A 22,412-nucleotide genomic window follows, 5' to 3' on the forward strand; every position below is an offset into this window, starting at 1 on the left:
CCAAGTCAAACATTGTCAATCAACTAAGAATGAATGGTGAAGAGCTTTCAGATCATAAAGTGGTAGAGAAGGTTTTCAGATGTAAGATACCCCCCTGGAATATCTCAAATTTTCTCACTAAGAATTTATGTGTTTGTTGATTTGGCCAATGAGGTGTTTTGTTAAACAATATGCATGCATGTAGTTGTAGGTGCATTTTCTTTGTATCTTATTTAAATAAGTGTACACAGTACCAACTAGACACCAAGAAAAACACCTCAAAACAGCAATATATTATTTATATCAAACTCAGAAATTTACATACCACTGATAGGATGTTTGCAATAGCAATATGACACCACTTTCTCCTCTAGAAATAACCTAGAAAGGTAGAGTAATAAATGGTTTCCCTCAGAATTAATGGCAATTCCAGTTCAGCTCCAAATCTGGTGTGTATAGACTAAATAATTGCCCCCATGTACAGCAGTCCAACTTGGCCCTTAAAGAACTCAAAACTCAACCCTTTGAAGGTATAGCACCCGGCCCTTTGAAGGTACAGAAACTCGACCCTCTTTAATTCAACTACTTATCCTCTGAGAAAGTCAGCAACTCAGCCCCCAATGTAATAGCAGAACTCGGCCAACTAATAGAAATGGGACATGACCTTGAGCTAGAATGGACTCAGCCAAGCAAGGAGGAAAGCCCTTGACCTTTTTTACATAATACCCACGCCCTGTTGTGAGAAAGGGAACTCAGCCCCCCTAAAAGGTCTAAACACATCCATTTGGTGGATCTTCCACGCCCTCTGTGTTGCAAGTGCTATAATGGTCCTAATGAACAAATAGAGGGCCGCGGGAGCAAAAGTCTCATTGTAGTCAATGCCATCCACCTGAGAGAACCCTTTGGCTATGAATCTAGCCTTGTACTTCTCCACGCTCCTATCAGTTTTGTGCTTAATCTTGTAGACCCACCGAAATCCAATCACAAATTTTCCCTCTGGCCTTGGCACAAATCTCCCAAACATCGTTCTGCATGAAGGAAGAGCACTCTTCCACCATAGCATCACGCCAAACCTGCTGAGAGGTTGCCTCTTTGTAACTAGAAGCTCTGAGTCTAAAGCCTCAGTCATAAATGCCATATAACATGTGTATCTTTGTGGTTGTTTGCTTTGCCCGAATGTAGAATCGGGTGCCCTAACCCTATCCTAAACTTCCTGAATCACTGATCAGCCCACCTCAACTTTCTTCTGCCTGTACTAGGTGTCACTGTTGGAATGGGCCCTATTCGCTCCTCTCTCTCCACCTGCTCCTACACTACCTCCTCAAATAATTTTCATACAGCCTGCCCAACTGGTTATGACGTGGCCTAAGTGGTTGGTTGAGCCTCCTACTTAGGAGCCTACAACTCCTCCACTTGTGTTGTAGCCTGCTCACGCTCTAAGGACATCCTAAGAGCCCTTTCCTCAAACTTGACATCACTCTTGATAATTGTCTTCCTCAGTGCTGGTATGTACACCCTATACACCTTGGATGTCTCATTATAGCCCACGAAAATGCCTTTTTCTACTGTTGGCTCCAGCTTCTTCCAACTCTTTGAGGGCAAGTGGCATTAAACCAAATTTCCAAAAATTTGGAAGTGAGAAATGCTTGGCTTCTTGCCAGTGAATGCCTCCTCTGGCATAACTCATCCAAGCAACTTATGTGGACTCTTGTTCTATAGAAAGACTGCAGTGTTGCATGCCTCTACCCAAAGAAATAATGGTAGTCCCTGTTCATGCAACATGGCCTTTGCTGCTCCAACAATGTTGTTGTTCTTGAACTTTGCCACCCCGTTCTACTGACAGTTATAGGGTGTGGTGAGCTCCCTCCTTGGCACACAAATCCTTGAAAGCATTGGAGATGTACTCTTCATTGTTATCTGATCTCAACACTTTGACCTTTTTCTTGTCTGGTTCTCCACCAATGCTTTGATCTCCGGCAACTTTGAGAACACCTCGTTTCTTCTTCATGAAGAAGATCCACATCTTCCTCAAATAGTCATCAATGAAGGTGACATAGTACTTGTATCCCATGAGGGATGGAGAAGAGAATGGACCACAAACATCTGAATGAGCCAATTTCAACATGCCCTTGGCTCGGTTTTCACTGCAGGGAAAGGATGTCTTCGCATACTTGCCAAGCGTGTAACCCTTGCACACGTCATGCTTGCCTGTGTTACACTATGGCAACCCTGTAGCTATCTCCTTGAGGATTTTCAGTGCTCCATGGTGGAAATGGCCCATATGCTTGTGCCATAACTCCCCAAGGTCTCAACCCTGCTCACGGCCCTCTCTGCTACTCAAGGTCACGAGTGTCTCAATTGTACCTATAGAGGTTCTTCACCCTCACTCCAATCTGCTTTGCTACTCTGGAAATTAAGGGCTTCAGGAAGGCCTTTCCTTTGCTAAATATAACCTCATAACCCTTGTCCTCTACGATTGAAACTGAAACAACTTTCTTCTTAAGACCTAGAACATAGAGGACATCGTTGAGATAAATACGGTTACCAGACTCCCTCTTAAATTTGACAGTACCTACACCCTTGGTCAAGTACCTGCCATCATCTCCTAGCTCAATGTGAAACTGCATGTCCTTTTCCGTCAATTGGTTGAAATATTCCTTGTTCCCAATCATATGGTTGAATGCTCCACTATCAATGTACCATATGTTGTTGGCTACTAAGCTTTCCATGCAAGCTATGAGCGAGAACTCCTCAAATTTGGAACTAAACTCATCCACCTTTGCCAAAGTTGCCACTTGGTCCTTCTTGGACCCCTTCTTCCTCTAAGGACACTTGGTGGCGTAGTGTCCAAATTGATGGCACTGGAAGCATTTTATCTTGTTGAGATCCTTCTTTTCTTTCTTGCCTTTGAGCTGGACTCGGCCCCTCTTGCGCTCTTCTTGCTCTTGGCCTTGCCCCCTTTGCCAACTAGGGCAAAGTTCTCCTCGTTTTCATGCTTAACACAAGCTCCAGTTCTAGACTGCCTTTGGATCTCCTCCTAGACATATTCACCCCACGACTGCTCCTAGTCTAGAGGCTTTTCTTTGCCACTCACTGTGTCCTGCAAGTTATCCCATGATTTGTGAAGCCCTAATAGAACAAAGCTCGCCATATTTGCTTCATGCACTGTCTCCCCCACACCGGCCAACTCGTCCTTCACCTGAGTGAACCTGGTGAGATAAGAGATTTTGGGCTCAGACTTATCCATCTAGATATTTTTGAGTTTGTCCTTAAGCATGAGTTTTCTAGCCTCACTTGAGCCCTGGGATAGGTTCAAAATGGTTGTCCACATTTCTTTAGCAGTCTTCTTGCTAGGAAGATGTGGTACAATATGGTCTTTTAACTCCTTCAAGAATAATCCTCCTTGCTCTAGCATCATTCTTGTTATGTTGAGCCAACTAGTAGGGGTCAGTTGGTGTGGCTAGCAGGTTCTCCACAAACTCCTTCACACCTCCTCTAGCACCACAGTAATCCTCGCCTTCCATGAGCATAAATTTGTTGCTCCCTCCAAACCGTGCACTGGTCTCAAACCCTAGTAAAACATTTTGTTGGTTGAATTCTTCAGAAACCCTAGCACGTTGGTCTGACTGGAAAATATGTCCTCTGTGGGTCAAAACCCTAGGTCACACTAATAGAAACCCTAGTGAAACCCTTAAATTGTACTATGCCCCTCGTCTGCGCCTTAAACATGTTCCTGAGGTTGAAGCAAGGGTGTTGATCTTCACTTAGAGACGCGGCTCTGATACCATGTTAGTTTTCTTAAAACTAAACAACTAATTTGTAAACTATGTTAGGCAAACAGCTGAAAACTAAACTTTAACTTTGATCCACAAATATACTGAGTTTACTAACTAGCATGCAGCGGAAAAAAAGGAACAAATGAAGAAAAACATACCATAAAACTGAACACAACAAATTTTACCCATGAACCCCAACTGGGGAAAACCTACAAATTTGGTGGCTTCTATTAAGTTACTTTAGCAAAAAATATTATTAAGAAAAATATTTCAATGAAGGGAAAACTTCCCTTTAGCTCTATAAATTCCTCAACGCATTGATACACCCTCTCTCAGCCTCACAACCCAAACAACATGCACATTGTATGGATCTGTATAGCTTCGGGCAGCCTGAATACAGCCTCTTCTACGCCCTGAATACAGCCCAACTTCTACGCCCTGAATACAGCCCAACTGAAGTATATTGGATGCTAGATAAGGTCTGAAGCTTATGTGCCTCTCTTTCCCCCTTAATTTGCATTCATTTGAAGCCCTAGTTCACTAAAACACTAGCCAAAAGTGTTCTCTTCTTGTTGCATTTAGCCATTAAGTCTCTAGGGCATGAATGAGCCAAGTGAATGCCCTTTTCCTTCGTAGAAATTGACTTGGGCCCACTAATCCCACGAAGGGTTGAGATTAAGTCTCTTTGGACAATTGAGATCGCTCCAATTCTTGACTATAGGAAAACTTATATTTGCCTAAGTCAAGGAATAAAAAATATATATAACTATGCCTTGGTCCCACATGTGAGTCCCTCTACCAAATTTAGTGCACCTGCTAAATTTGGTGGAACACTTCCTCCTCTAAGATCCATTTAACACTATTTGTCTTATAGATAGCGAATGTAGCAATCATATGACAGGAAACATAAGATTAATTGCATATTTGGATGATTCAGTAAGGACTAAAGTTAAGTTGACATCACATAATATTCTAAAAGTTATGGGAAAAGGAATGGATGACATCCTCACTAAATAGTGTCAGAAAAGGCACATAACAGAAGTGTACTACGCTCTAGGTTCGAAACATGATCTTCTTGAGGTTGGCCAATTTACTCAAAAGGGTATAAAGTAATCTTCGAGGGAGATGATTGTTTCATATATGATAAACATCCTAGTAAGATGTTGATTTCCAAAGTAATGATGACAAAGAATAAGATGTATCCTCTTGCCATTAAGTATGATAAGCATGATGACTCATTTGCTCAAAGAAACTTGTTTGGATGATTTTTGGTTATGGCTTTTCGGGATTGATCATGTACATTTTGTTGGCCTTGGACTCTTGCAACAACAGAAGATGGTTGAAGGGTTGCCTCCCATTCAAAAGCTAGCTAGTTCATGTGAACGTTTGCCTTCTAGCAAAGAGGGGCCGATTTTATAAGGGAGTGTCTTTTAGAGCAAAGGCACCAATGGAACTGGTTCATACAAATCTATGTCGTCCAATGCAAACCTAGTCACTCAAAAGAAGTTACTACTTCCTAACTTTCATAGATGATTACAAGAAGAAGACTTGGACGTATTTCCTTGAAAAGAAATTTAAAACTTTTGACAAGTTTTGAAGATTCGAGACAATGATTGAGAAACAAAATTGTCATCAAATTAAAGTGTTCAGATCAAACAGAGGAGGTGAGCATGATTCAAAAGATCTTCATAAATTTTGCACGCATCATGGGATAAAAAGATAGTTCACAACAAGGTACACAACGCAGCGAAATGGTCTAGTAAAAAGGAAGAATAGAACCATCATGAATATGGCTAGAAGCATGTTCAAAGGAAAACATCTATCAAAAGAGTTTTGGGGAGAAGCACTAGCTTGCTCAATTTTTTGAACAAATCTCCCACTAAAAATGTGAAGAACGAAGTTCAAAAAGAAGTATGGGCAGCTATGAGTTGCAATGTAGCACATTTAAGAGTATTTGGTTGTGTAGCATATGCTCATGTGCCTAAAGAGTTGAGAAGAAAGGTAGATGATAGAAGTGAAAAGTCCATTCTTATTGGGTATATTAGTAACTACAAGGCGTACAAATTGTACAATCCAATAACAAAGTTGATAATCATAAGAGATGTTGAATTTAAGGAAAATGAACCATGGGATGGAAGCATTGATAAATCTATAATAGTTGAAGCAACGATACCTCGAGTAGAAGATGATGCAGAGGAATAGATTGTTCAAGTAGGAAAACAAGGTTCGCAAACCCAATCATAAATCAGAAGTACTCCAACAAGGACTCCAAGACATTCTATTCAAGGTGAGTCATATACTCTATCAACTCAATCTACTCCTACTCAATCAAGTTGTGAATATGACTCCTTAAGGCCTAAAAAGACTAAAATTTTGATAGAAATCTATGACGACAAATATGAATTCAAATTTTGCATTATTTACTTGCCAACCAATATGTTTTAAAGACGCAATAAAAGATTAAAACTGGGTCAAAGCAATGGACGAAGAGATCAATTCCATAGAGAAGAATGATACATGGGATCTAGTAGAATTACCAAAAGATAAAGATTGCATAGATGTAAAACAGCTTTGCAAAGCGAAGCTCAATGAGAAAGGAGAAATAGAAAAGTGTATGGCTGGATTGGTAGCAAAATGATTTGCGAAACAGCCTAGAGTGGATACAGTTACAAGTTTACATATAGTTAGAGTTGTCTTAACCACAACAACTCAAAATAGGTGGAAATTTTATCCAATGGGATGTAAAATCAACACTCTTGAATGGCATCTTGGAAGAGGAAGTATATGTAGAGCAATAACCAGGATATGTTATCGAAGGTCGTAAAAATAATGTATACAAGTTGAAGAAAGCTCTCTATGGACTTAAGCAAGCTCCTAGAATTTAGTACAGCGGGATTGATTCATATTTGATCAGCAGTGGATTTAGCAGAAGCAACAATGAGCCTACATTGTATACAAAGGTAAATGAGCATGGACAAACTCTAATTGAAGAACTTAGTATAGCAGGATTGATTCACATTTGATCAACAAAGGATTTAGCAAAAGCAGCAATAAGCCTACATTGTATACAAGGTAAATGAGTAAGGAGAAATTCTAATTGTTTGTGTGTATGTTGATGATATGATCTTCACAAGTAATTTGTCAATAGGAAAGTCCAAAACAACTATAAAGAAAGTTTGAAATGACTGATTTGGAGTTAATGAGATTCTTTCTTGGTATTGAAGTCATTCAATCAAATTCAGGTATTTTCATGTTTCAAGCAAGGTATGCCAAGGATGTGCTAAATGTTAGTTTTTGTAACATCGGATTGTTGTAGCCACGAAATTTGGTGGAGAGGCTAGAATGCATGAGATCTCCAAAACCCAAAAATCGTTTCTAGAAATTCCACATAGATATGACTTAATTAGATTATTAGCCTATTTTTTATTGTTTTCTAAGTTTAAACTTAGGAAAACAGGTTAATTAATCATAACTAATTAAGTCAAGGTGCGAATTATCTAGAAACTCACACAGATCGATCAAGAAATGATCTGAACCATAGATTAAGATTTAATCTTGGTCATTGGAGTCCCAATAGGAAGATATAAGAAGGGATTGACGCGGTGATGGAGAATACACCAGTCACTTGGAGAATTCAATTTTCCAGAGTAGCAACAGTCAATTGTCGGGAGTTTGAGCTTCAGTTAGGAAGCAAAGTCAATGAGGGACAGGGACAGCAAGGTCGAAGGAAGTTTTCTAGATCCAGTGAGTGCATTTGCAGAGACGCAGAAGAGCCACAGTGAGGCTGACACAAGGATTGCGCAATAGCCTCCAAAGGCAGTTCGATTTGCAGATTCGGGAAGTCGTTTCAGTGTTCCGGTGGCAAAAGAATTTTGCAGAAGTCGGGAGAAGCGTTTCTAGAGTCAGTGGCAATAGAAGAAGCAGCTCAGATTGAGATTCAGGTCGTACAAATTAGCAGTGTTGTGAAAATCACGATAAAATGAAAAAAACGTGATTTTTTCCCTCTGCCGATAAAATCACAATAATTAAACGAAAAAATCACCAGATTTTTTTTGCCGATTTTTATTGAAAAATCGATAAAAACGAAAAAATCGCGATTAAACAAATACATATTTATTATAACAAAAACAAAAAACAAAAAACAAAAAAAAAATAAATAAATAAAATTCGTCGGGGGTTGCGACAGCATAGTTTTATAACGTTTTTTTGGGTTTTTTCATGCACTCATTTGGACAGTCGCGCGCGGAGGGAGGAGGAGCTCTTGGAGACCAAGCTGAAGGGGGTTTTTTGCCAAATCTAAGTGCTTGAGGAGGAAATCAAGAGGAGACCATCAATTTCTCCATAGAAACGGCATGTGGATTAATTTTTTTTTGTTTTCATTGTTTAAAAACATTGTTTTTGTATGTTTTTCATTGTTTTTGGTTGGGAAACTTGGTATGGGCACCGTTTTTCTTTTGTTTTCATTGTTTTTAAAGATTTTTTTGTATTTCTTCATTGTTTTAGGTTGGGTAACTTGGTATGACTATGGGAACCATTTTTTTTTTCATTTTTTTAAAACATTGTTTATGGTTTTTTCATTGTTTTTGCCATTTGGTTAGGTAACTTGGGTTTGGAATGGTTGGGTAATTCGTGTTTGAAACTTTGAACTTTGGAATGGTTGTTTTAGGTTGGGTTACGGGTAACTTGGATTTTCATTGTACAATCATCAATGTAAAAATTAAAAATTAAAATACTAAATTGTAATTTGTAAATTTGTATTTTGTAAATGCTAAATTGTAATCCTAATCCTTATTTTCCCATAGGTTCACAACTGCACCAAAACACCATTCAAGACTTCAAGTTTGCAACTTCAAAGTTCAAAAACAAACATGCCAAGGAAATTGCATCCTTTCTGGGAATATGGTGTACCTGATGCTCTAAATGATAGAGTAAACTTGAGTTGCAAGTTGTGTGGCCACCCTATGTCCAGGGGGATGTACAGGTTGAAGTTTCACCTTGCAAAAATCCCTGGACATGATGTGGAGCCTTGTATAAATACAACTCCTGAACTTATCCAAAGAGCCATGAGAGCATTGGAAACTTTAGAGCAGAATAGAGTGGCCAAAGAAGAACTCAAAAGGCAACTAAAAAGGTCAGCTGAAGGAAGTGGGCCAAGTGGCATTGGTTCTACTGTAGCATCAGCCAATCCGGTAGTTGCATCATCATTTTTTGTTCCTCGAACCACACCTGGTTCATAGCCATCTATCGGTTCAATGCTAAAAAGAACTGAGAAAGAACACGCTAACAAGTTGCTGGCAAAATTTCTCCTCTAGAGTGATATTCCTTTCAGCATTGTAAGGAATAATCCATTTTTCCAACCTACTGTTGATGCTATTGCCAGTGTTGGCCTGGGGTACAAAATCCCTTCTTATCATGATTTCAGAGGCCGGATTTTTCAAAATGAAAAGCGTGACTGCACCCAAAGATTGGAGGATTTAGGGCATCATGGGCACAAACAGGATGCACTGTTATGTCAGATGGTTGGATTGACCAAAAGGGGAGAACCCTTGTAAACTTCTTGGTTAGTTGTCCCAAGGGGACTATGTTTATCAAATTTGTTGATGCATCTGCACAAATCAAAGATGCAAGAACTTTATGTGATTCGCTGGATGTGTTTATTTTGGAGGTGGGTGAACAACATGTTGTCCAAGTCATAACGGACAATGCTGCAAATTATGTTGTTGCTGGTAGGATGCTTATGGACAGGCATCCTACTTTATTTTGGACACCTTGTGCTGCTCATTGTATTGATTTGATGTTAGAGGACATAGGGAAAATTCCCTTTGTCAAAGATATTGTTGACTCATCAAAAAGCATTACAAAATTTATATATAATCATACATCTGTGCTTAACTTGATGAGAAGATTCACCAACAACAAAGAGTTGGTGTGCCCCGCCATTACACGGTTTGCCACCAGTTTCATATCTCTTCAATCCCTCTTGATTTCTATGTGGGATGTGAAGAGAATGTTTCTTTCAGAGGAGTGGCGTGCTTTGGCAATGAGCCGCAAACCAGAAGGAGATGCCGTATGCAGACTAGTTTCATACCAGGAAGACTTCTGGGCGGGAGTGCAGGAGGTGTGCGCCGTTACTGAACCTTTGGTAAAGGTTCTTCGGTTGGTTGATGGTGAGAAGCCCGCAATGGGCTATTTGTATGAAGCCATGGACAGGACCAAAGAAGCCATTCGGGCCTACTATGATGATAACGGAGATGATGGGTTTCAGAAACAACTCCTTCTATGGGGAGTGATTGATGAGCGATGGAACAACACACTCCATCGTCCCATTCATGCTACTGGGCTTTTCCTGATCCCTGCATTTTCTTATGCATGTGGGTTTGATTTTGATGTTGAGATCATGTATGGATTCTTATCCTGTGTCCAGAAGATGGTGCGATCTCCAGAACAACATATAGAGATCTCTAAACAAATTGAGACATATAGGATGGTAGGTGGCACATTTGGCTTTGAGATGGTTGTCAATGATAGGACGATTAAAATGCCAGGTATTTTTTAGTTTGTAACTTTGTTTCAAATTTCATTGTCTCTTCAAATTCCATTTTTTTCTTATGTTTATTTAAAATTTTATTTGTAATTTTGTTGTAGATGCATGGTGGAAAATGTATGGTGGCAGGGTACCCCTTCTGCAAAAGCTTGCCATTTGCATCCTCAGCTAAATATGCAGCTCCTCAAGATGTGAGCGCAACTAGAATGTATTTGAAAAAATACACAACAAGAAGCGCAACAAGTTAACACTTAAACATTTAAAATATTGCAAATTTCCAAATAAATTTTTGAATTTAGTAAACAATATCTTTTTTATAATTATCAATTATTATTTCATGATCTTTGTACAAGTTGGAGTCCCAGCGACTTAATGACATGGTCTACGTCTACTACAATCTTCGATTGTGGGTGAGGCAACTTGAGAGGACACCTGATGTGGATACCATCTCATTGGATGGGACTGACACCACTGCTGCATGGAGGGTTGAGGCCGAGAGGCCTCTCATGGATTCTGTTTATGATTGGTTAGTGCAGGATGTAGTGGAGGGGGGGGAGGAGGAGGAGCAGGTGGAGGAGGAGGAGGAGGAGGAGGAGGAATAGGAGGAGGAGGTGACACCGCCTGCCCGAGCTACACTGCCACTAGTAGAGGACGTGGTATACCTCCTATAGCTCCTACTTCTAGTTCTTCAGCTTCTAGAGCACATTAGACTCCACTGCCATCTCCACCAGCACGGGCACTAGCATCTACATCTAGAGGGAAAGGGAAAGCTATGGCATTTTCTCGCAAGAGGGGCAAAGGAAATCAATAGGATTAGACTTTCATTTTATTGTATATGACATGATGAGATACATTATCATATTTTTTGTTGATATTTTGAGGCTGAGTTGGGACTCGGGAGTCAGGACTTACTATTTAGGACATGATTCAATGTTATGTGTGATTTTAGTGCTAGAAATGATATTAAACATCTTATATATTAATTTTTTTATCATATTTATGTGTCAATGTATTTATTTTATGTTGTAGATGGTTTAGATATTAACAAATTGAAAAAAATGAATATTTTTGTACCAAACGATTTTTTCCCGATTTTTTCCGATAATTCCGATTTTTTCCCCGCACCGATTTAATCCCGATAATGATTAATGCAACATTGGTTTATACAATTTAGGATCATTTTTATGAACAATATCTTTTATCCGCCCCAACACGGTATCCATCTGCTCATACACCTCGCCAATCACTGGTTTATCTGTATCTGCAAACCGAATCATGTGATAAACGGGCTTGGTGAAATCCAATACTTGCCTCACATGTGCCCAAAACATACCATCAAGAGCGGTCTCCTCCACCTGTTCAAAACCTTGCCTGTCAGCTACATTTGTAGCCCTTTCCTTTAATACCTACCAGTGTGGACTTGATACCATGCTAGCCAATGACTCTCTTACCTTCAAAAGGCGCTTGAAGGTGAGGTAATAGCTATCAAATCTAGTCCTCGCAATCTTCAACAACTCCAATCTTGAGTGACTGCAGAAAAGGCCATGGGTATTGCTATGATTTGTAATAAATTTTATCATTTCTTTGCCTCTCTTGTACAAATCACCAATCCATTTGTATTGTTCGTTTTTGTTCTTAACAATATCATGCATCAAAAGGTTCATTGTGTGAACCAAACACCCAGACCAAAATATGTTGGGGTATTTATCCTCAATAATTGCTCCCGCTGCCTTACAATTAGGAGCATTATTAGTGATGACTTGGATGACATTGTATGGCCCAATACGGTCAATTGTTTCAAGTAATGGTTCTGCAATGTTGATGCCGGTCTTGAACTTGTCTGAGTAATCATATGCTGAAAGAAAGATGGCACCACTAACAGACACGGCAAGAACACTTATCAATGGCTTGCCTTTTACATTTGTCCATCCATCAGATATAATGGACACCCCATGGTCAGTCCAAGAACTTGTCATTCTACTCAAAGAATGTGATATTTTTGCTTTTTCATGATCAAGTCCAACGGTTCTAGCCTTGTCATACCCAGGGCTCTTGTAACCTTTAGGGGTATCATTTATGGCAAAAACCATTTTGTGCCAATAAGGTGAGCGAAGAACATTGAATGGTATCCCACATGCATACAGAAACATGTAAACTTTTGAATCCACATCATTCCTACACCCTTCATCGAGGAAATCTGATATGCTTCTACGCCTTAAACTTGGTGACCCTGTGCCTCCATATCCACTTCCTTGGGAGGATGCTGAAGGAGTTCTTTGTGCATGTGATTGTGAACTTGGTTCGAAGAAACCCTTTGATTTTTTAGATTTGTATTGGGCTTCCTCCTCTTCCCTTATGTATTTGGCTCTATCTGCTGCTGACACACTTGTACAAGTTTTGGTTCCTATTTGTTTATCTCCATCCCATGGCCTTTTCCCGCAGAGGTGCTTTCTGGCATGAGTGTATGAACCTGTGTAATTATTGTTGCAATGGGGGCAATGAAATTTAGTGGTTCCACCCCCTTTCCTTGCTTCAGGCCTATTAACATATTTCCACAATGGAGTTTGGTCTTGTTTATTTTTTTGAGACTTGTGTTCACTCTCCTCCTCTCCGGGGTTTTCCTCAAATCCACTATGACCCACTTCTTCATTTTCAACCCTCCTTTTTCTACTCTCCAACACCATAATAACCAAAAGAGGAACCAAGTAGAAGAAAATGCCAAGAAATATAACAATGATGCTTGAAATTTGAAGTTTTGAATCTGCAAAAAAATGGAATGGGAATGGGTCCATGGAAGAAAAAAAATTATTTATTTATTTAGTAATGAACATTAAAAGAAAATTGCTAAAATAGAGCCTACCTCTTTGGCCTCCAATCTCTCCTTACTCCTTAGCACTTGCTCTCTCCTTGCTCCTTGCTCTCACTCTCACTTGCTCTCTCTTGCCCCTCACTCTCTCTTACTCTCTCTTGCTCACTCTTACTCCCACTCACACAATTTCTAAAATAATGAATTCATTGGAGGGAGGGTTTATTTATATTCCCTCCCTCCCTCCCTTTCCTCCATTCCCTCCCTTTTTTTGTTCCCAACGGCAACTTTTTTTCGGCGGAATTTTTTTTTTCCCGCCCGATTTTTTGGCCGCCAGGAGCGTTTTTTATAACTCTCCCCGACCACTCCCAAGCTATAAAAATCGCGATGCGATGGGAGCAACGCTCCCCAATTCGATCTGGAAAATGGCAGGGAGCAAAATTTTATTTCGAGAGCGCGCTCCCGAGTCACTCCGGCCTGGAGCACGGATTGGGAGCGAGATCGGGGGGGCACTCGCCTGCAACACTGGCTCTCTCCTTGAAGCTCCTCTTTGTTCTCTCCACACTCAAAGCTCAAGCAAATGAAAATGAAAATGAAAGAATAAGGAAAGTGGGAATAGCTCTTATATATATATATATATAACTTGTGGGAGCATCCAACTCTCAAGCAACGCACTAGGAGCATCTTGGAAGTGTCTAGGGAGCGCCTTGGGAACACGCTCCTTGGCTTCAATAACATCAAGGGAGTGCACTCCTCTACTCGAATAGCATCACACTCACAAGTTTGTAGAGAACATCTCAAAAAGGATCAAAGCATGCTCCCAATTTTTGGGAGCAAGCTCCTAGGGTGGAAAAACCATCAATCTCTAGTATAAGCTCATCTTCATTTCTTGCCACTGCGGTTTTAGAATGAAGTTGCTGCATTAAAATCCACTAGAAACACACTGAAATATGTAGTAGCAACACAATTAACAAAAGAAAGAACACTAGCAAAATTCTAGGATTTGTGTCACTATTGATTTAAGAAAAACCTCAGCTAATAAGGGTCACTTTAAACATTGGTGCGAGGAAAAATGAAGGTGACATCCTCTTTTAAAGATTTTTTTTTTGTTTCTAGAGGCTTCAAGAAGACTCATTAAAATATTACTAGCTAAAAAAATAATTTTAATCATTAAATATCATTTTCTGGGTCCTACGCCCAAAACTGCATTTAAAAATGTGTCGTACAGATGCTAAAACGCATTTTTGCTGCATTTCAGGGTTTCCATACCAAAACACAGCTGGTACCCAGGGGGGTCATGTTTCCTGCAACTTAGCTAAAAAAAATGGTCTCTAGGGATCTGCCATGAAAGAATTTCTGGCCCTTTTACCTGAACTGTTAAGAGGTAGCAGCTTTTCACGATATGCATGACAAACATTCTCTAATCCAGAGGAATCAATGCAGAAAATTCTCAATGGAATAACCTGACAGGGTCATCTAAGAATCAAAGTTATCTATGGAAGATTTGGAGAAAGCTAAGAATGTATTTGGCCAATAATAGAAGGAAAACACAAATCAACTGAAGGAAGAGCAAGAGGCTTGGCGATATGGTGGGATCAAGCTCATTCAAGTGAAATGTTTTGACTTCTCGCTATTCTATCTCTAGTTACCAAAATGATACAAGTCAATATGACATTCTTCGCCAATTGCTTAAGGGATTATTTAGGCTTAGCCTCGAAGTGTAATACGAAAAATGGAATCTAACTTTTATTCTGACCAATGCTTATGGCCACAAATGGACCATGTTGAAACTTGCCTATTAGTATCTTATATCCAACAAAAGATCACAAATGGGAACATCCCCTAGAACATCAAAGGGAATCTAAATACTATCTTGGAAGCACATGGAAAAAAGAGGGGTCATACAGTGAAGATTACACCAAAACCTGTTTGACATTGACATGATTAGAATCACTATTTAATTAACATTGATCCAAAATTAGGTAATTTCATTCAAAGATAATTGAAGAAAGAAGCTTCATTATGGAATTACTCAGCAATTTTTTGATAGTTGAATCATGTAGAGCTAAAGTTTGAAGCAGAGTCCATTCTAATAGGAATACCATTAAAAAGAAGAATACTCCCTTTGAATTTGAAGCTCTGGTTCTTCCATCTAGGTGCAAAGATAACATCCACACTTGGAATGAATCGAATGCCTATAAGGCGTCTAAGATGTTCCTGCTGGTTAATAAGCTTCAATGCCTGACCAATATCAATAAATGGAATCGCAATACCTTTGGAAACATCTCTACAAAAGTGAATTTTGAAAAAAATATGACACAAATCTGAAATCAAATATAAATCCAGGGAAAGCTGATGTCCAATAAAGGAAAAGGAAGGAAATGTATACTCATACCTGGACAACATCAACAAAAGAGGAAACATTCTGGAGACAGAAATTCAGAATCCAATGGTGAGAAGCAGGTGAAAAAAATACAACCTTTTTCCATAAAACAACTCCAAAACAATGGACCTTCAAAAGATTCTCCAGAATAGTTAAAGATAACACTGTTGTATAAGATAGAATCAGATCAGCAAGAAAGCAGAGTCTTATTTTCATGATCTCCTCACAGATCCTAAAACCACTAGTGGGCAGAATCGAGACACCCTACTATTCTTGATACCCGAAGTCATTTACCTTATTTTTGGGACCTAAATGCTTAGCAGGCAAACAACAAATCTATGAACTGTCCAAAATCCATGGTGTTTTGTAGTATGTAGTATCCTTTATATACTTTGAAACAAAAATTATTGAAAACCTGCATTATGTACTTTGGAGTCGGCTCTTTCTATCTAGCCTAATAATTCTTTAAGTCAAGTCTGCTAACATTGGTTATATTATATATCATACCAATAGAGTTCATTGAACCTTACTTAACTACTTTATAATGTTTTCATAGTATTTAGTATTACATCATACTAATATTAAATAATGACTATAAGTCTTGTTATCCTGTTATCTTTATGGCTATCTACGCATATAAGTGGCACAGAACAGATTTTGTATTTTATCGCCTGGTTTCCTGCAACTCCAAGAAGAATTTTAGGTTACAAGCAAACCGACTATCTATGTACATACTTTTATTGAAAGTTAATAGAAAGCTGCAAAAAATTATTGAATACTTGCCATGATTTTTACTTTCCAATGTTGTACAACTATTGTTTTCAATTATTTCCACTACCTGAAATTTGTTATACTTATTGTTATGTTACTTTCTGATTTTACCCCTACAGACTAGCACAAGTGAATTTGTGATTGTATCTTATTTACATTGAAACCAACCTTAGACTACATACATACATATGTATCAAAACATAAAAATGTTGAACATCCATAGGCTAAATGCAGTTTCGTTGTGTAAAGTATTATTGTTTCAATGCCACTTTGGCCTTAATTTTTGTCAGTGCCCAATACACAAGTGCACTTCAACAATACAGTGTACCAAAAACTAACACAGCGTATTGTTTCTGATTAAGACTACTACTAGTCTAAAGTAAAACAGAAAAATTATATTCGTGTTGTTTCTGATTAAGACTACTACTAGTCTAAAGTGAAACGAACAATTATAGTCATGTTGTTTCTGATTAAGACTACTAAGTGCAACAAACAATTATAGTCGCTTGACTCACAAAATTAGCATAAAAATACTCGCAGCTCTTTTGCTTTTGTACTCTTTTCACTTTTTGCATGAAACAAACATCAGGTGTCCATGGGAAATCCTTTTCTGTAAATATCTTTCCAATTCAGAAGATTTTACCATTGGTGAGGTTTCAATTTGTAACTATGGCTTAGAAAGAATGCTGCCTGTGATACCTTTTGAGACATGCTAACAAATAGTTAAATAAAAAAGCACATCTAAAGAGCAGCATGTGACAGCAAAATTGCATATGTACTTTTTTAAAAGTATTTTGTCCAAAATACTTATCCAATGTTTACATTCAACTTGTGTATTGACCGTCAAAACTATCTGCATAAGCAATATTCATACCTCCACAATATGCATCTATCCCAAGATACAAATCTCAAGGGTTGATTCTGATGCCAGCTGACCCATCTGTTCCGTGAGATTATCCATATTTTTGTTTTTTCCACACAATTCCCATTTTCAGATGGTTTCTCACCCTGATCTTTGGTAAGACTTTCCTGCGCCGCAGACTCAGCCTCTTCCGTTCCCCCTGACGTTGCACTCTCTGCAAGAAATTGTTCCCAAAACACATCGTTGATTTCTGGCAACAGATCCTCACCATCCAACATAATATCTCCATCACCCTCTGAGGAAAACCTATCTCCGTCAATGACTAATCCCATCTCCATAGCTATTGGTTCAGAGTGGGTATCTTGTGTAAGTATTTTAGGCCGCATATAATCTTCACTAGGAATACTGCCATTGTGATTAACTGTCACTATGCTTTGCATTTCAGGTAATTCAAGCTGAGAAGTAGGAAGATCCGTGCTTGTGACGATGGATTCTGCCAAATTTGAAAATGGATGCATATCTGCCAACCCTGAAGATACAACCATTTCAGGGAATCCTGAAGATGCAACAATCTCTGGCAATTCAGCCGAGCAGTGCATATCTGATAATGTCGAAGATGCCTGAAGATCAGAAATGTCTGAAGTGACACATGCATCTGAAAATCCTGATGTGACACATGCATCTGAAAATCCTGATGTTCCATGCATCTCTGTGAGAGTTACTCCTGACTGTCGACATATGGAGCTCCCATTTCCATCGTCAATTGCTTCACTTGAAGAACGTCCAACATCTAAAAGGTTATCCAATCCATTTGATGATGATTCTAACTTATTAGAAGTCTCAGTGTTGAAAAGCTGCATAAGCAATGCTTTGGCAGCATCGCTTAAAGCAGGTTGATACTTCACAATCTGGCCATCTGGAGAGCCATGTTGCCCATCCTGTGAGTTTTCTTCTTGCTTGGGTAATCGCCTTTTCTTGTTAGTTGCTGCAAGACGTTTATTGTTTTCATTCTGTTGCACAAGCTGTGCCAAAAACCCAGGATTCTGCATGGCTTTTGCCAAGAATGACATCATTTGTTGCTGCCGTTGTTCCATCCCTTGAAGGCGTTGAGACACTGTCTGTAGCTGGAGATCGGTAGACTGCTGCTGCTGCCTCAGTCTGACTAGTTCTGACATCAATACATTCTTATCCCGTTTGAGCCTCTCAATTTCTTCCTCCAGACCAAATTTCCCAACTTCTACACATGCACCGACAGAAGAGCTCTGTCCCTGTTGCTGCGGTGGTTGAGTGTGGCTATGTGTAGGCTTCCGCCTATAAATATTCTTTAGCAAATGTTTTTGACCTCTAAGAAAACCTTCGTTTGCAAATTCCCATCGATCTGGATCAACTTTTCTAAACCCCTGTTTAAACAAATGTACATGTGAGGACAACTGTAACTGGTAAAAATTTACATAATTAAGAAACCTTACATAACTAAGAAATTTTTTTCAGAAATCATACTTTTTTCTGGAACAAAAATAAAATGCTGATGCTTGTTCATTGCTGTTAAAGAATTAGTTAGTTAAAGTCGCATGGGATAATAATTATTTCCAGAATCCTATTGCTATATAGAGATTTTGTGTTACAGACTACAGTTGGCAAAACTAGCTATTAGAAAAATAGGCTGACAAACTTGAGACCAGATCATTTTTCAATTTGCAACTGTATGGAAAATTTCAAAATGATCAAAAAGGGTTCATGACAGTGGCAACTAAATCTATCAATATGTTACTGCAGTTTAGAAGATATTCAAAGAGCATGTCATTATAAAAACGAAGAAACACAAGCAAGATGGAAAAAGCATCAAATTTGACCAAATGCTTGTATCCAGCATCCATTAGCGACTAAAACAACGGAATATGAAAAACGATTGCAATGCTCCTCGTATCTCAACAGAGTCCTTGGCAAATCTAGTACATACTCCTGTAATCACTTATAACTTCCCTATTACTTGGAAAAAAATGTTGTCCCAACATAGAACTGCCATCGGACTTACATATGTGTTTAGTTGTCTCACGAAGCTTGAAAAATTGTTGTGTTTGAAATACTTTGGAAGAAGGTCTCGTGCAAATTCAGGTGGATTCCAAACAATAAAACTGTTATTGCCAGGGCTCCAGGACACTATCGAGTCTGTCGCTGGATCATCTACCATGTCATAGGTCTTTGTGAGGAAAGGTGGGGGAGCATTGCTAGTGCTGCTAGTCTGTGATCCATCCATGACCAAGATATCGGTAAAATAATACGTATATTCGCCTTATACTAGTAAACCATATCCACCAGGAAGTTACTGATTCCTCCTGAACACAATTTGCAAGTACGTCTGGTCTAAGAAATCCCAAAATTGCATAAGACTGCAATTGCTCCTAAACGACCACAAATTCGGGAGAGCCTCACTCAACAATTTCGCTGACTGGTCACTGCATACCAACTGAGATACATGCTTACTTCATCTGAAAGGAATGTGATGCATCTGGATAGTTCCTGGTCCGCCTCTAAAAATGTCTCAAAGTGAACCCATTTACATGTTGTTGTATCCAAAAATAACCAAAGCATGCAAAAACCTCCACGCACATCGGTGAGATTCAAGCCTAATCCCTCCAAAACCCTCACGTGTGTAAATCGCTCAAAATGGAGCAGTTAACATTCTTTTAAGAAACGCATCTGCAACATAGCGCCATATTCCTCCGATATCTGCCACACTCTAACCCTAGGTCCTCGAAAAAATTAAAATTGCTAATCAATGGAAAGCTTACCCGCTTCCAATGCGGGAAACCGATGCACACAAAATTTCACGACTCGACCGAATTAAAACCCCAGTTCGCTCAGAAATAACTCGAGCCGATCCGATCCAGCGGCTCTCAGAGTAAATCCCTAGCGGCAAATCACAGAATAACGGCTGGAAGCTCTAAAACAGCACAGAGGACTTCGGAGTGAATACCTTTAATGCAAGACATTTTGATGGATAAATACCCATATTGTATAATTTTTTTGAAGCTTCCATACGCGGGATGTGGGGAAATGGTGCCCAGCGGCTTTTGAAGTGTGTTGGAGCTTTGCAGGATTGCATGCTGAATGAGCTTTTCGTCGTTCCAGGAAAAGGGGACCAAATCCGTTCTCGGGAGTGTCCCTGAGAGTTTTTTGGGAGGATTTAATTGTAGGGAGGGGTGAAGGGGATCGAGTGGCAGTTGCAAAGCAATCGATATGGTGGTGTGGGGTTAGGGTTATTTTCTCGATTTTGCATGAGATCAATTTTTCTTTGCTCGATTCCACGTGGCATTTATTTTCCTTGTGGAGAGAGAAGTTACACTTGGCGACGGATTCAATGTATTTTTTATCATCTAACATCATATAAGTCACATGAGTGGAATATACGTATTTATTTATTTTTATTTTAATGTCAATAACATAATTTATGTTTATCAACCATATATGTTCTCTTCCATTCCATCATCCATGAACGAGGTAAGTGGATCAGCTTTGCATCAGAGTGCCGTGCTCTTCGTTGGCTTGCTTTATCCATTCTGTGGTTTTCTTGTGAGGTAAAAGCACTTTACTAATAACTTTAATGTATAATTTGATTTTCTAAATAGAGCTTGATAATGTATAATTTGATTTTCTAAATAGAGCTTATAAATGATATTATTTATATAGATATGTTTGGTTGTACTTTAGTTGAGCAACTAATGTCAATAATATTATTTATATTTATAATTATTCATGTTCTCTTCATGATTCAATGGATTAACTTTGCAGGTGTCATTTTTACTTCGTTTGTGATGGCTTTTGTGTGGCTATGTTTTGAGGCAAAAGTATTTTGTAATGTTTATTAATGAGTTCCTTTGGATTTGACAATGAATGATTTGATTTATTAAACATTGTGTTATTTATAGTAATATGTTTGGTTGTGGTCTAACGTTTGTAATAGTTAGGTAAATTAGTATAAATTAATACCACGGTAAATAGTAATATTTTTATTTATTAATTATTTATGTTTTTTATGTTATGATTCATGAAATAAGGTCAATTTAGTGGTTGAGCTTTGTACATGTGTCTTATCCTTAGTGGGCTTGCAATACCTTTTTTGTGGCCTTGTTATGAGACAAAAGTACTTCCAAAGCTTGTGAGTGACTTAGCTTGGGCTCCATAGTGGATGATATGATTTACTAAAATATTGTTATTTATGGTGATGTGTTTGGTTGTGACTTAGTGGTTGGAATAGAGCTATTATGTAAACTAGCTTAACCAAGGTTAATATCATTATCTATGTTTATTAATTATCCATATTATGTTTTATTTTGTAATTTATGAGGCAAGGTCAATTATGTGGCTTAGTTATGTACATGTCGCTTGCCTTCATTTGGCTTGTGATGCCCTTTGTGTGACCTTGTTATGAAGTAAAAGTACTTTTGATGCTTATTAATGGCTTCCCTTGGGTTTGATCATGGCTAATTTGATTTGCTAAACATATTATTTATAGAAATATATTTGATTATGGTTTAGTGGTTGATATAATAAGCTACTACGTAAATTTAATTTGAGAAAGGTCAATAGCATTATTTATATTTCTTGATAAACATACAATAGAAATAATAATATAAAAAATCTACTTATAAAAATGTGAAATATAAATAATATCTATAAAGTAAAATTATTTTATTATATAAATTAAAATAATCATGATTCATATCATGTTCCATAATTTCATATTTAAATTTAATTAATAAGCATAATAAAAAAAATATTTACTATAAATATTTTTTCTAAATTATATATATATATATATATAAATCAAACCAATGTGCATATCACATTAAAATAATAGTAATATTATTGATAAATTATAAAATATGTCAAAGAAAATCACCAAACTTATATGTACATATTTATATATATTATCAATATATGAGTTTATGGAGGGGTTTACTTTGTCACATGGTGCCAAGGGAGCACTTCAATTTGTGGGGCCAAACCTTGTTTCGGTCTTTTTTTCTAGTAGTCGTCTCTTTTCTCTAACATCTTTTATGCTTTCGACAAGACAAGTATATTCCAATTTCATGTTATGATAAGAATTATTATTGTCCACCAATGAGAAAGTTTTCGTTTGCAAGTTCGTCATTACCACCCTATATTTTTTGCAGTCCTTTGATCTCTAAGATGGAAGAGGAGTTGTTAGATTACGACTTAGACAGTTCTAGCCACAACTCAAGTTTCGTATCCTAATTTGAAGTTAATGTGATTGGTTCTAAACATTG

The 22,412-nt window shown here is 38.2% G+C and overlaps 1 protein-coding gene across 5 annotated transcripts in view; it reads right to left on the reverse strand.

The window, feature by feature from the left end:
- Positions 1–20,136, reverse strand: part of LOC149250794 (heat stress transcription factor A-1-like) — a 46,325-nt gene extending 26,189 nt beyond the window's left edge. For 4 of the 5 annotated variants that reach the window (XM_089459231.1, XM_089459233.1, XM_089459232.1 and 1 more), the window contains exons 1-2: positions 19,157–20,135; positions 17,134–18,521 (exon numbers count right to left, since the gene is read on the reverse strand). In XM_089459231.1, the coding sequence (XP_089315357.1) occupies positions 17,134–18,521; positions 19,157–19,378 (1,610 nt within the window). In that variant the 5' untranslated portion in view covers positions 19,379–20,135. Of the gene's footprint in view, positions 1–17,133; positions 18,522–19,156 lie in introns of all 5 variants that reach the window. The other variant, XM_089459229.1, reaches the window with a different exon arrangement.
- Positions 20,137–22,412: the final 2,276 nt, after the last annotated feature.

The sequence above is a fragment of the Pinus tabuliformis genome, chromosome 7 (assembly GCF_031772625.1).
Source record: "Pinus tabuliformis cultivar Carrire ecotype Pingquan chromosome 7, CPIR1, whole genome shotgun sequence".
Lineage (NCBI taxonomy): Eukaryota > Viridiplantae > Streptophyta > Pinopsida > Pinales > Pinaceae > Pinus > Pinus tabuliformis.